This window comes from Xylocopa sonorina, chromosome 8, assembly GCF_050948175.1.
Source record: "Xylocopa sonorina isolate GNS202 chromosome 8, iyXylSono1_principal, whole genome shotgun sequence".
Taxonomy (NCBI): Eukaryota; Metazoa; Arthropoda; class Insecta; order Hymenoptera; family Apidae; genus Xylocopa; species Xylocopa sonorina.
The window spans coordinates 9934879-9947248 of NC_135200.1; the positions used below are offsets into that span (position 1 = coordinate 9934879).

Sequence of the window (12370 nt, forward strand, 5' to 3'; positions counted from 1 at the left end):
AATATCGCGAGTTAATATCGCCGAAGTTGCGCGTATACCGCGAGAAAAATAAATTTCGCTCTAACATCGTATTCCTCGCTATATCGCGGATAACACAGTCCTCGTGCTCCCTCTTTTCCCCTCCTTTTCGCCCAGCATTCGCTCGTATAAAGACCACAGTCAAACATTAGTTGCAGGAAATTCAGCTCGAAACACTCAAACAAATATCTCAACTTCGTTCGATTAAGAAACTGATCTTAAACTCTCGAACGACTGTGGTTTCTCAACCCATAAGTACCCGTGCGGACACAATTATGTACACGTATATATTTCCAAACAGATCGTATGAATATTTTTATACATTTTGTCAAAAAATTTGTACAAAATCTTGCGAAAATAGTTTTCTCCAAAATGGATTCTCAACTTTCAAATGACTTGACATTTTTAGAAATTTATGGATTTTTTTTGTTCTTTTTTCCCATTTTTCTTTTTCACCGGGCACCGATGGGCTCGGACTCAACATTCACCTAGAGCGTTTCACCGATTTTAATAGCCTAACATTAATTCACGATACTATAAACTAACAAGCGCACAGTATTAGCAATATTAAGCTCATGAGGTACAGTGTGCTTTACACCATAAGTAATCTACCATTTGGCGACAGTTTGTATAGAATGAGACTTGAAAGCCCGCAATAAGTGCTACGGAAACCAACATGAAATGTACGGATCTAAATTAATCCAATACAGGGTTTCGTTCTATGAAAAAAAAAAGACGAATCACGTACAGATTTCCGGAACTGCGTAAAACTAGTTTATCCTTCGCTAGAACTAAAAATTAATATTGCGTAAAACTAATCGATTAGAATGTTAACGATCATTTCACATTGAAACAGAACAACAAAATGATAGCGAAAGTAATAACTTTGCCACTTTGTATAATGTCTCGTAAAATTTGTGCGACACTTCGATTTAGTTTCAACAGTTTTTTTCTTCCGAGTTTCTTTTACAGATAATATGTATATGTATATATATATATATTTATTTATTTATTTATTCGATTTAAGGTCCACGATATATAATTACTAAAAACATCTCGCCTCAGACAACTTGGATCGCGGCGGTCAGGCACCACTCAATCACTTTGTAGAAATTTTCGTTAGATATTTTTGAGCGACGTTGTACATCATGTTTACCGTAAATCAGTAGTAAATTACGAAAGTTCGAAGCCCGTGTTACTAGTGACAGCGTAACGCAGCTTCTCCCGTAAGGTACTTTTCTTTTGGTAATTTGGTAATTTAAGAAGATTAAAACATGTAGACGATGTAGGTAAGCGATTCTGCGGATCTTTCTTACGAATCGTAAAAAATCCCCTTATCACGCTACCTAATTCATAAAGAATTAATAGGGTAAATAGAAAATACATCAAATGTACATGGTATCTATAATTTCGTACCGATTGTATCACCCGTATCCTCGTCATCGCCAACCTCAACGCAACGAATCGAAAATGGTGGCTCTAAGTGTGCGAAACCCAACAGAGGCGATTTTGAGCAGCTTGTGACGAACTATGAGGCAAACGGAAGCATCAAAACAAAAATAACGATCGTTTGCGATTTTACAATGAACACCATGCAGTATACCTTCAAAAATAAACCTCTTTCTTCTTCAGAAAAATCTTTCTCCAAAATATCCCACAACCAACATACTACGCGATGACTATCATGGAAACCGCCATAGTATTGCGTGTGCCTTCGCAGGTCTCGTAAATCTAATGGAACATTATCACCCGAAATTAACCTTTGTAACTGAAAAAATAAAAGCATTCTACAAAACGATTTGCGAAGAAATATAAGAGAAATAAAATAAATGTTTATCTTACTTCTGGAGTTGAGAACAATGCCAACCATTCGGGATTAATTATAGAACGGAATCCTTTGATAAAAGCAGCCGTCTGATCTTTTATTTGCATGTGCATTCTGAAATGAGCCATTAAGTGTATGTAATTGATTTTATTTTCGTTGGTGACCGGCACCGCTCGTCCGCCAGGAATCAATTCGTGCGTAACTAATTTGCCTAAAACGTCTTCATCAAGAGAGAAAGTTAATTCTAATTGTCTAACATCACCTTTATAATGCTTTACGAGAGTAAGACTTCGATATAAGTCTCTATCTAAAGAAGCCAACTCGTCCAACCAACTATACAATGCACCTCCAGTTTGCCCAGAAAATTGGGAAACAAAGAACGATGCGAAAGGTACATCTACAACAATGCCCTGTAAAAAAATATTATTTAAATGATTCATTTTCTACCATAGCCTCGCATTTATAATTTACTTCCTCTTCACGTACTTCATATACCGCTTTACCCAACATGCGACCAACAAATTCAAAAAGTTGCAAGTGATTGTCTTGCATAGAAGATGTTGGAGATGGATAAAGTCGATTTTCGCTAGTGACTTTAAACAAATTTAACGATGGATCGAAAACTTTTTTTATTGTCTCCTCTAAAAATTCTTTAAATACTCCATCTTGGTCAATACCAGCTTCCGCTAGTCCTTGCTCGTTCACGAAACGAACTCTAATCACGCCTTTAAGCGCTTGAGAAGGCAACATCGCCAATTGCCGATATCCATCCTCCACTATACGTGTTCTGCAAAATATTTACATTATATAATATGTAATGTCTGTGGCATGGCAAACATCCGAATACCTGTGAACAACGATAAGCGTCGTCGGGGTACTATTGCAAGCGCTTTCCGTTAAACCCAAAACTGCTTTTTCGTTTGCGACATGTTTGCGAAATAGTACCACGCGTTCCGAATGTGGAATAACATGAGGCATTTTAGAAAGGAGAAGAGCTGCGCCTCGCCTGCCTTTCTCCAAATCTGCCAGAAACCCAGACACTCGAACTTCCTGTTTTAAAAGCTTTTTCATTTTGAAATCATTTTCTGTGACGCGAAAATAATTTAATTAGAAATACTTAACTTTGCCAACCAGTGCCTATCCGGACAGAAGGTCCGCCTACAGTCCCGTCGGTAGATTGCCATTAAAAGTGTATGGAGGGAGGTAAACAGAGGATTATTAGGAACCGATTTCACGTCTGGAACATCTAAAACTTCAGTATATAGCTAAACCTCTAATCTTTAATAAATATATAGAGAGAAAATGAATAATACTATGCAAAGGTTATAATACACACCAAACAAGTTATTAAGCACTGCTTTGTATAAAAATTGGTTTAAAAAATACGATATTGTTACAAAGTCGCTAAGTTTGAATGGATCTTGTTGTTCGTACATTTCCATATCATCTAAAATTCTGTATAAAAATACAGATAACAATGTTTATAGACTGCAAGCAGTTCATGTGTATTTAATTTTATGTATCATAACATACACTTACGTGACGTAGTGCGTCATACAATCAGAGAATAATATCAACATTTGAAATTCAGGTGCTGTACATTTTGTATTAGCAGCTAAATGGTCCAAAAATGCTTTCAAGCCACAATGTGGACCCAGTGTTCCCAGAAATAGATACATATGGTACAAAATTTTATCTTGATAACACAGACCTGTCAGATGATGAATATATAATTAGCAATATATCACCGAAATTAATTCTGTGCATATTCATCAATAATTACCAGTCAATATTTCCATCTTCATCTGTGTAAGCGTATGTAAAGCAATCTGATAAAGTGAACAAATTAAAGCTATCCTAGTAGTTTCTGGACTTCCCAATTTTCGATAAGTTTTGGTGCTATTATTTTTATTTGTACGGGCTTCCAAAAATGCTCTTCTAAAAATGTTTGTTCCAACAGATGTACTCTGTTGTTCTACTGGTGGTGGTATCTCCTTTTCAATAAGTTCTGTTAAAGGTTGACCTAATAAAAAATTATACTGCAGTATTTAATGCTGACTGATAATTAAATGCATTAATACAACATTTTGTTACCGATCAATTGTGAAACTATCCTTCCTGTCCACAGACAGGCTAACTGTGTTTTTACATATGGAATAGGTTCTTGTAAAGATGTATCAACCTTTTGTGCAAGCCATCCAAGAATGGGGTGCCAGTGTGTTAAATTACTTTGTTTGGCTACTACATATTGCTGACATGCTTCTAACATTTTGGTAACAACAAACTGGAAATATTTTACAATATAAAACCTGGTTTTTTATACATAGAAATTTTTATAAATTATAGGATAAATTTGTACCGTGAAGGATGGAAAATATAGCTCTTTTAAGACTTCATCTCTCTCAATATTAGCCAACTGTATTAAATTGGCTAACAAACACAATGCATAACTACCTTCCAGAGCATTAAAAACTATTCTTAAATTTTGTTCAGAGTTTAATAATTCCAGACTTCTTGCAAATAAATTGTTTGCAATAAATGATGAAATACACTGAAAATATAATATAAAAAATGTTGTATAGTGTAAACTAATATTTAGAACTAAATATATCAATGTTTACATACTACTGATGATATATTGTTCAGATGATAAACCAATGCAGGTACACTGAAAATATTAATTAAAAACAATGACACCAATTTATCCGACATCTGAGAGGAGATTAAAGGTCTTAGTGCTAATGTAACCGCAGCTGAAAGTGCGATTGGTTTTAAAGCAATGTCCACTCTACCCAATCCCTTCACTAGAAAAGTCTAAAAATAAAAGAGAGCAGATATAATGAAAATATTAACCAATTCTTAAAGGGGCATTTACTCAAATTGTCTGATCTCAAGTCAATATACAAAATAATTAAATAGACTTTTTAATAAAAATCGTTTAGTTTTCAGACTTCTGAGTGAATACCTGTTAAAAACATTGAAAACATAACGAATGATACAAGAATCAGTATTAATTAGGATAATCACTTTCATAATGGGATAGAACCCTTTGTTGACTAGGTGGCCCATTATATTGGCACAAAGCTGATTCATACCAGCTTTGAGCTTCTCCATTCCTTCCACTTTTTGAATCGCCCATGTTCCTGGTGATGTGAAACTAACTAACGTATGTAATCTTAAATGGATGGATTTGTGGTCAGTTACTCTTTCTGGTTTCAGATTTTCCAAACCAGTCAGACAATTCAATAATATCTTTTTCATCTGCGATATCCATGATATGTAGCGATCTTTGTTCAATACGAGTCCTACATAAGAAATTTCTGGGGACTCTGAATCTAAAGTCAATACTAAATACCTGTAACATTCATTCTTATCAACACATTTACAAACATTTCAAACGATCTTGTATCCTTGTTTTTTTTACAAATTATTCATTGAAACTTAGCTACACATTTTCAATATACATACCTACACAATTTTTCTATTCTTTCTTGAACTTTGTCTTTTTTATATACATACAAAAATTTAAAAATAATCTTGTATACATCCAGAGCAGGTTTTAACTTTATATTTGTATCATCACCATCATTGAGAAAATTCGTATCAAATTCTTCTCTGAAAATCGTATTTCTCGCTTAACTTGTTTGCATCTAATTTATCACCGCGAAGCAAACAATTTAAAGCAAGTAGTCGCCGCGTGTACATTAACATAAATATGCGATCCGACAGAGTAAAGACGAATGGAAGATTACCCGAGTGTGTACATAAATAATTATCGGCAATTAATTGACGCGGTACATAAATACTTTATTTCTAGTACGCGAAAAAAAAAAGTCGCATAACTTTCAGCAAGCAGTCAGTCACGTAGGCGATTCAAAGGCGATTCGATAAGAGGAAACTCACAATATTCTTTTACGGGTCAACCATCCCCTAACGTAAGCCTGTATTAGGATGACAGCAGCCTCTCTGTCTTTCTCGTGGGCCCTTTCTTCCCTAGCGGCCTTCATTTGCTGAAGGAAGCTGTCTTTGGACGGCTCCTCAGCTTTGAACATTCTCGATTTACCGCGAGCGCCCGCTAAACACTAAATTATGCTAATGAGAAAACATTGTCAGCTGGTCATCCGTGGTCACTCTAGTTGACACCGCGATTCAACCACCCACTAGAAAATCATCCTTAACAACAGTGATGCACAGGTGACGTAGATTTCATACGCGGCACGATCACTCCGACCGATCGGCAATGATTGCCACTCGCCACGCGTTTTTCACCATCACATAACCCGTGTACGGCTCGGAATGACAGCCAACTGCGACGGCCATTGTTATTAATTTGATTCGAGGCTGAATATTGAGGACAAAGGATATTAGGTTAGGTTACAAAGCACGTGACCAGTGGCGCCATGAGATCGTCCGAGTAAATTATCGAACTGTATACAAATCCGACCGCTTCTAAACGCGGTTTAGAGGCGGGACGAAATTAAGAAGACAGAAACCACTTATAATTCGTCTACTCGGAACAAATTGTATTTCATCGGTTTAAACGATACTCTGAGCGGTTCGATACATCGGACGAAAAATGTTGGCGTTGTACACGGTTTTCTTAATAAAAATAACGTTGATTTTACAATACCACGTACTACTATTCGATATTTTGTACTTTGTTTCAAAAAGTATTGAGAACAGGTTCGGTAATAATTCACAATATACACACGTCCCTTTTCCAAGTACAGAATAAATGCCATTGGCATTCGATAGAATTTCGAGCAAGATTTTTAACAAGACAAAGTTTCTAAAACATTATCACCTCACGCTATGGTTGATAGTATAATTATTATAATGTTTATATTAATTGTAGAACTTAGGTCAAGATTACAGTTTCTTAAAAATGAATATCAATTTTCATTTGTCAACGGTTCTCGGTTACAACTTAGGATTTAAGAATTAAGTGGTTTAAACGTATACAATTTTGAACAGCATACCGTTTAGATACTTTAATACCATTTAATTCTTCAACCAAAATAATAAATGTAAAAATATTAGCAATTACGAGTGCGTCAATCAAATGATAATTTAAAAAAATATCTACAATAGTCGCACTCCAATTCATTCAATGGAAAGTTTATCCTGTTCTTATAAACGTCCTTTCAAATAATTTGAAAGCGAACGTTAAATTAAAATCAAACGATGTTATGATTAAAATATCTTGTCACTGTCATACGTAATCAACTTATGCTACAAACTCTAATTTAAATTGTCCTTAATTAATGTATTTTTGTTACTAAATGTTTAAGGTAATCCATAAAGTTTTAACGTTCTGTCCATACTGGTCGACGCTATATACTGTGCATGTTTTCCGAAACGAACACCAGTCGCAGCTGCTGTATGGTCGTTAAGCACTTTCAGTTCTTGCCACTGTTTACATAAATACACTCTGAAAATAGAAAAAATATTAATAAACAATAAAATTGGGTTTAGCGTAATTTAAGTTGAACGCATTAAGCAGAATAGTCCTTACCTCACGTCCGTTCCAGCTACTGCCAAATAGGTTCCACTTTGATCGAAACAAATATCTTTAACTTCGTATGATTCTTCTAACTGAAGAGTTTTAAAGTTCTTTAGTTTACGCAAATCCCAGAGTTTCACGCAAGAATCTTCAGCAGCGGTAGCTAAGTAGTAACCATTCTCGGAGAAGCTAATCGCCGTAATTGGACCCGAGTGACCCGGGAAATTAGCTACATTCGATTGTTCCTTCAAGTCCCAAATTTTCACTTGGGAATCCTGAGTACCGGTGCCAAAGATTAACCCATCAGGATGGAATTGTGCCGTGGTCAAAGGTTGGCTCATTTCTCCAGCAACCTACGCCAAAGAAAAATGGGCAAATAAGTAACACCGAGATACTATTATTTCTACTGAGAATAACTATGTTAGTATCTGATATTCTTAAAATCTGGTATACCTTAGTTAACGATCTACCAGTGCGTATATCAGAGAATGCCCAATGTTGATCCAAGGACGAACTTAATAAATAATCGCCTGTTGGATGTAAGGACAATCCAGTCACGGGAGCATCGTGAACTTTCAATAATAAAGTTGTTTGACTAGTCCCAACATTCCATACACGTATCGTAGTATCAGGCGATGCAGTCATTACTATATCCTCCTCTGGATGATAAATTACTCTAGTAACCTAAGTAACAGTGTAATAGAAGTATATATCAAGCATATGAAGACGTTAGAAATAATGAAAAATATAAATTATTTATACCTTCTTTGTATGTCCTTTTAATATCGCAACAACTTGTTCTGTATCTTTATTAAATACTGTAGCATTTTTATCAGCACCACCAGTTAAGATTTTACTAGTATCTGCACTGTGTATATCAAGTGCGAGAATACCGGGTACACTGGCTGAATGGAGACCCTTGAAAAAAATAAATAAACGGTTGTAGCAATAAAAAACCATGGAAAAATATCCATACAAATAAAGGAATGCAGTATTACAGGATGTGATGCAAGTGTTTGAAATGCACGAATACTGTCTTGTGGAAGCAAGTCTTCAGGAACTGAACGTCCACGACGCTTCCTTTCTTGAGTGAGTACCGTTGCCCTTTCCTGCAGTTTCTGGATTACATCCTCAGTAATACCAGCTTCCATAGGCTGAGCTGCTGTACCACCGGCTTCCACTGCAAGTGCCTGCAATGATACATAATGTGATAATACATACATTCTTGATATATAAATATCAATGCAATCAGTATATTCATTCCCATACAGGTTGTGGAATGGTAGTAGCTTGAACAATTCCAGCTTGAGGCTTCAAGGTAGCCAACGCCTCTCTAGCTGCTGTTACTTCTTTAGTCAATCTAGCAATCACACGACATGCTGCGTCATGCTGATATAAAGCATGAGACAGTTCCTGCCTAGCTGTCTGAAGTTGTTGCCTAAGTGTAAATGAATGTAACATAACAGCATCCCATTCATCTTGTAATATTTTCAATATAGCTGGAATTGACGTAGCGCTGGGTGGCTTAGGTTTAACTATTGCTGTAGCTGTAAAAAGATGATATTCCTAATAATGTTGTATGCAATGATACATTTGGTAATGAGAGGTATAGATAACAAAAATAACGTACTTTTAATGTCGATAAGCTGATCTGCAGTTAATTCCTTTCCAGTTATGGGATCAACTCCATTTTCTGCTAAATATTTCTCGATTAATCGTTTCTCAAATATAGAGCCAGACACTGGCGATACAACCGGATGCTCCGGAACTTCGTTAGAAACTGAAAACAAATATTTATTTGTCTAATAGGATTGGCGGCAATAATTGATATTCTAGGTTATGTTTAAATCTCGCTGATACGAATCACAATGTTTATATTCAGAAACATTCAACTTCTTCGTTATTATTGTTATATTAAGTAAACTACATGATTTTCGTGTGAAACTTTTTATTTTCAAGTAAAGATAGCGGTATAAAGAAGAAAAAACTTACTCGCACAAGAAAGCGCCATTTTCACACACGCGAAACGTGTTTACTGCGCCCGCGTATGACATTTAAGTCGATTTTTATATTAACTACTTTAAAAAAAATTTTAATACAATACTCCTCTATTTACGAACCTTATACACTTATAATAAATAGAACATAAATTACAATGTATGTATTGGAAGATATTTAAATTATAATAGTTACTATTATTTATAAAATATCAGATATAAGGGATGAAATGGTAAAAATATGTATTTCGAAATAAGATATAGACATAAAAAATACATAATTTTATTAAATTATATACACATTTTTTGTACATATATGTACACGACGTTGCTTATTTTCAAGAATTTTCCACCAAAGTTCCGCAAGGGTATGTCACGTTGAAAAGATCCTGCGATGCACCAGTACGATTTCCGTTTTAGTTAAGTAAACATGGCCCCTATGATAGTTGTCATCTTTTTTGTTGCAGTCGCTCTTGCGACTTCTCGTGCTGATTCAACAACCACTAATCATTATTCATCCGCAAGGGTTGAGGTATTTTAAATATATTTAGTTTTGCTTGAAAAAGTTTGATTATACGAGTGCATTATCGTTTTAATTCAAAGCGGAATAGATCAATGCTCAATAAAACTTGTTTCAGAGCTGCAGTGGTTGCCGTTTAACCCAGCTGCCTGATGTTAAACAATTTATCTTCGAAGATTTACCCAACTAGTATCCTAAACATTTTTAAACCATCGTGTTTTCGTAAATTACACAATCGCGATCGAAATACCTTTCATTAACCAACAATTTTACCGTTCTCAGTTCTACACAAAAGTCTTTACTTTTTAATAAGGATAAGTAACTAAACTTACATATGATTTTGATCATAAGGTACATGATTTGTTCAAGCTTTTATTTTATTATCATGCATAAAGTTATAATTAACAATCTATATGAATTATCATACAATGTTATAACTATTTTTTGAAAGATAAGAATCATTTATATAAATCCTTATAAGGTATTCTAGCAATAATGTGGAATTCAAGCATATTCCAGGTGCAGTTCCGAAACTTCTTCTCTTCAATGAGAATGAAGAGGTACGATTTCTTTGATACAAACATAATGTGTAAGGTAATTGGATATTCTTAATTTACAGGAAGTGGAAAGATTACCTTTGTCAAGTTTAACTCGGGAAGAGTGCAATAATTTATTGATCTCCAAAGGGTTTACAAAAAAGACAGCTAAGGATGAAATATAAGAATGAACTAAGTGTATCTAAATATCTGTAAATTTGAAATATCGCTTTACGATATTTATTACAGTATAAGTTATTCCGATAAGCGTGTGTCTATTGTGAACCGAACTATTTATGTTCATTGTAGTATGTTTTTATGTTTTTTATTTGTAAATAGAAATAGGTACTACTCTTCTAAATCAAATTGAATGTTCTTTAATAAATACTAATTACAGTAAGTAATAAACCATACTCCAGGCCCAAAGTTGATGCATATGTGGCATAAAAAAGGGAGCATTATATATATACATGTATATATATTGCACTCTGTTAGATAGCTCATAGTTAAAATGTAATTGAAGCACAAGATAGTAAACAATGTAGGATCCTTTTGATGCACAAGTTGCTGTATTTGAGTACCTCATTTTCACATAGATGAGGGAGCATTATATTATCTCCCTGTGGAGCTGCAATCTGTGATACAACTACTAGATCCATAATGTGACAAAATTGATCATTATGGAATGCTTGGGCTCCCTTACTCAAAAGTTTTAGTTGATACACCTTGTTTAGCTTAAACCTTTCTAAGCTTTAAAGAGATGTATTCTAAGAGAAAACAAGAGAATTGTAGACAGATATGTGTGAGATCATCAATTTAAATGGTTTTTCTTGTATTTATAATCAATATTTGATTTAGTTTTATTATAAGAAACTAATTTATGTCATTAATCAATTTTTTCAGAAGTAAGGCTTTTGGTTAGTGGTTAACACATCTATATAAAACAGACAAAATAATAATAATAATAATTTTCTTTGCAATAATTTCTGATACAACTAAAACTTATGCAGTAGGGTACCCTGCGCATATTCATTTTATTCACATTCTGCACAATGTTGTTCTTTTTTATTGTAACAGGGATTCATTTGTGTAAGCACATTTGACATAAAAAGAGGGCAAACAAAACTTCAAAACGTGTAAAAGTGGAAAGACTGCAAAAACATTTAGAAACAATAACATCGCATTACAACAAAGTTATCAAACGTATATATATATAATAGGCAACTTAAATAGAATATTTTAAAAATTAAGTCCTTGACATGTATTTATCTCGTATGTTCAAAGTGCTATCACTCCAGTGCACTACAATTAAATTGTTTGTGTTACTGAATGTGTATACTTATGATCTCCAATAAATTATTCAAATCCATATTGAACAATATTATCTTTTTTAGTTATTGCTCTTTTGGGAATATAGATGGCAAAAATGATAGGAATATCATTAAAAGTATGTTATTTATACTTCTACTTTATTCTACCAACGATATATTAAATAAACGTGTAAGACAATTTACAATACTTGATCTTCAAAAAAATTACAAATCTTTTTTAATGAGTAACATCGATAATATATCTTTTTAATATGAAATATGTTCAGTTATAAACATTTCATTTGTAAAAGTCAATAACGCCCTAATATTCGATAGTACTATATATGGAATGTTAATTTTCAATCAGTATAACTGATAAAGTATTGAAGTACCATACTAGCAACGACACAACTTACTTTGTTTCAATTGTATAATCATAATTTGCTGGTTTGCAATTGTCTTTCCTTCTCTTATTTCCTCAACCACAATGCAAATAAAAACAAAAAATAAATAAGCTATACTTATGTCCTCAAATTTTCGTTTATAATAGCAATATATTACAGTAGTGTGTATCATATAATTATATATATTGCTTTCTATCTTGTTTCAATTGCATCTGGTATCAATTTGACTTAACAACTAGGTTATATACACTGTTTAT

The 12370-nt window shown here is 33.9% G+C and overlaps 3 protein-coding genes across 5 annotated transcripts; 1 reads left to right on the forward strand and 2 right to left on the reverse strand.

The window, feature by feature from the left end:
* Positions 1 to 462: 462 nt before the first annotated feature.
* LOC143426490 (ubiquitin-protein ligase E3B) lies at positions 463 to 6271 on the reverse strand. Of its 3 annotated transcripts, none has more exons than XM_076899999.1 (16): positions 5747 to 6271; positions 5312 to 5458; positions 4871 to 5198; positions 4469 to 4657; positions 4203 to 4394; positions 3938 to 4127; positions 3627 to 3866; positions 3383 to 3554; positions 3180 to 3298; positions 2961 to 3080; positions 2691 to 2889; positions 2330 to 2630; positions 1861 to 2253; positions 1622 to 1786; positions 1435 to 1546; positions 463 to 1364 (listed from the first exon to the last, which is right to left on the reverse strand). In XM_076899999.1, the coding sequence occupies exons 1-16, from the start codon at positions 5893 to 5895 to the stop codon at positions 1192 to 1194; spliced, it is 3189 nt and encodes a 1062-aa protein (XP_076756114.1). In that variant the 5' UTR covers positions 5896 to 6271; the 3' UTR covers positions 463 to 1191. The 3 variants fall into 3 exon arrangements, with proteins under 3 accessions (XP_076756114.1, XP_076756113.1, XP_076756112.1); XM_076899998.1 differs by having other exon boundaries at positions 2961 to 3089; XM_076899997.1 differs by having other exon boundaries at positions 2961 to 3095.
* Positions 6272 to 6351: 80 nt separating this feature from the next.
* Positions 6352 to 9392, reverse strand: Prp19 (pre-mRNA processing factor 19). The gene is made up of 8 exons (XM_076898933.1): positions 9339 to 9392; positions 8977 to 9126; positions 8616 to 8893; positions 8345 to 8536; positions 8109 to 8264; positions 7800 to 8030; positions 7359 to 7699; positions 6352 to 7274 (listed from the first exon to the last, which is right to left on the reverse strand). The coding sequence occupies exons 1-8, from the start codon at positions 9355 to 9357 to the stop codon at positions 7130 to 7132; spliced, it is 1512 nt and encodes a 503-aa protein (XP_076755048.1). The 5' UTR covers positions 9358 to 9392; the 3' UTR covers positions 6352 to 7129.
* Positions 9393 to 9717: 325 nt separating this feature from the next.
* LOC143425879 (selenoprotein M-like) lies at positions 9718 to 11062 on the forward strand. The gene is made up of 4 exons (XM_076898934.1): positions 9718 to 9875; positions 9982 to 10052; positions 10354 to 10423; positions 10483 to 11062. Exons 1-4 carry the CDS (start codon positions 9774 to 9776, stop codon positions 10582 to 10584), a joined length of 345 nt encoding a protein of 114 aa, XP_076755049.1. The 5' UTR covers positions 9718 to 9773; the 3' UTR covers positions 10585 to 11062.
* Positions 11063 to 12370: the final 1308 nt, after the last annotated feature.

Coding starts and splice junctions, on each gene's coding strand:
- LOC143426490 (XM_076899997.1), bottom strand. CDS start 5,895: ATGTTCAAAGCTGAGGAGCCGTCCAAAGACAGCTTCCTTCAGCAAATG. Junction 2,631..2,690: donor ACGCTTATCGTTGTTCACAG/GTATTCGGATGT, acceptor AATATTTTGCAG/AACACGTATAGTGGAGGATG. Junction 1,547..1,621: donor AAAGAGGTTTATTTTTGAAG/GTATACTGCATG, acceptor TTTGCCTCATAG/TTCGTCACAAGCTGCTCAAA.
- Prp19 (XM_076898933.1), bottom strand. Junction 8,537..8,615: donor CTACTACCATTCCACAACCT/GTATGGGAATGA, acceptor GTATCATTGCAG/GCACTTGCAGTGGAAGCCGG. Junction 7,275..7,358: donor GTAGCTGGAACGGACGTGAG/GTAAGGACTATT, acceptor TTCTATTTTCAG/AGTGTATTTATGTAAACAGT.
- LOC143425879 (XM_076898934.1), top strand. CDS start 9,774: ATGGCCCCTATGATAGTTGTCATCTTTTTTGTTGCAGTCGCTCTTGCG. Junction 9,876..9,981: donor ATTCATCCGCAAGGGTTGAG/GTATTTTAAATA, acceptor AACTTGTTTCAG/AGCTGCAGTGGTTGCCGTTT. Junction 10,424..10,482: donor TCTTCAATGAGAATGAAGAG/GTACGATTTCTT, acceptor CTTAATTTACAG/GAAGTGGAAAGATTACCTTT.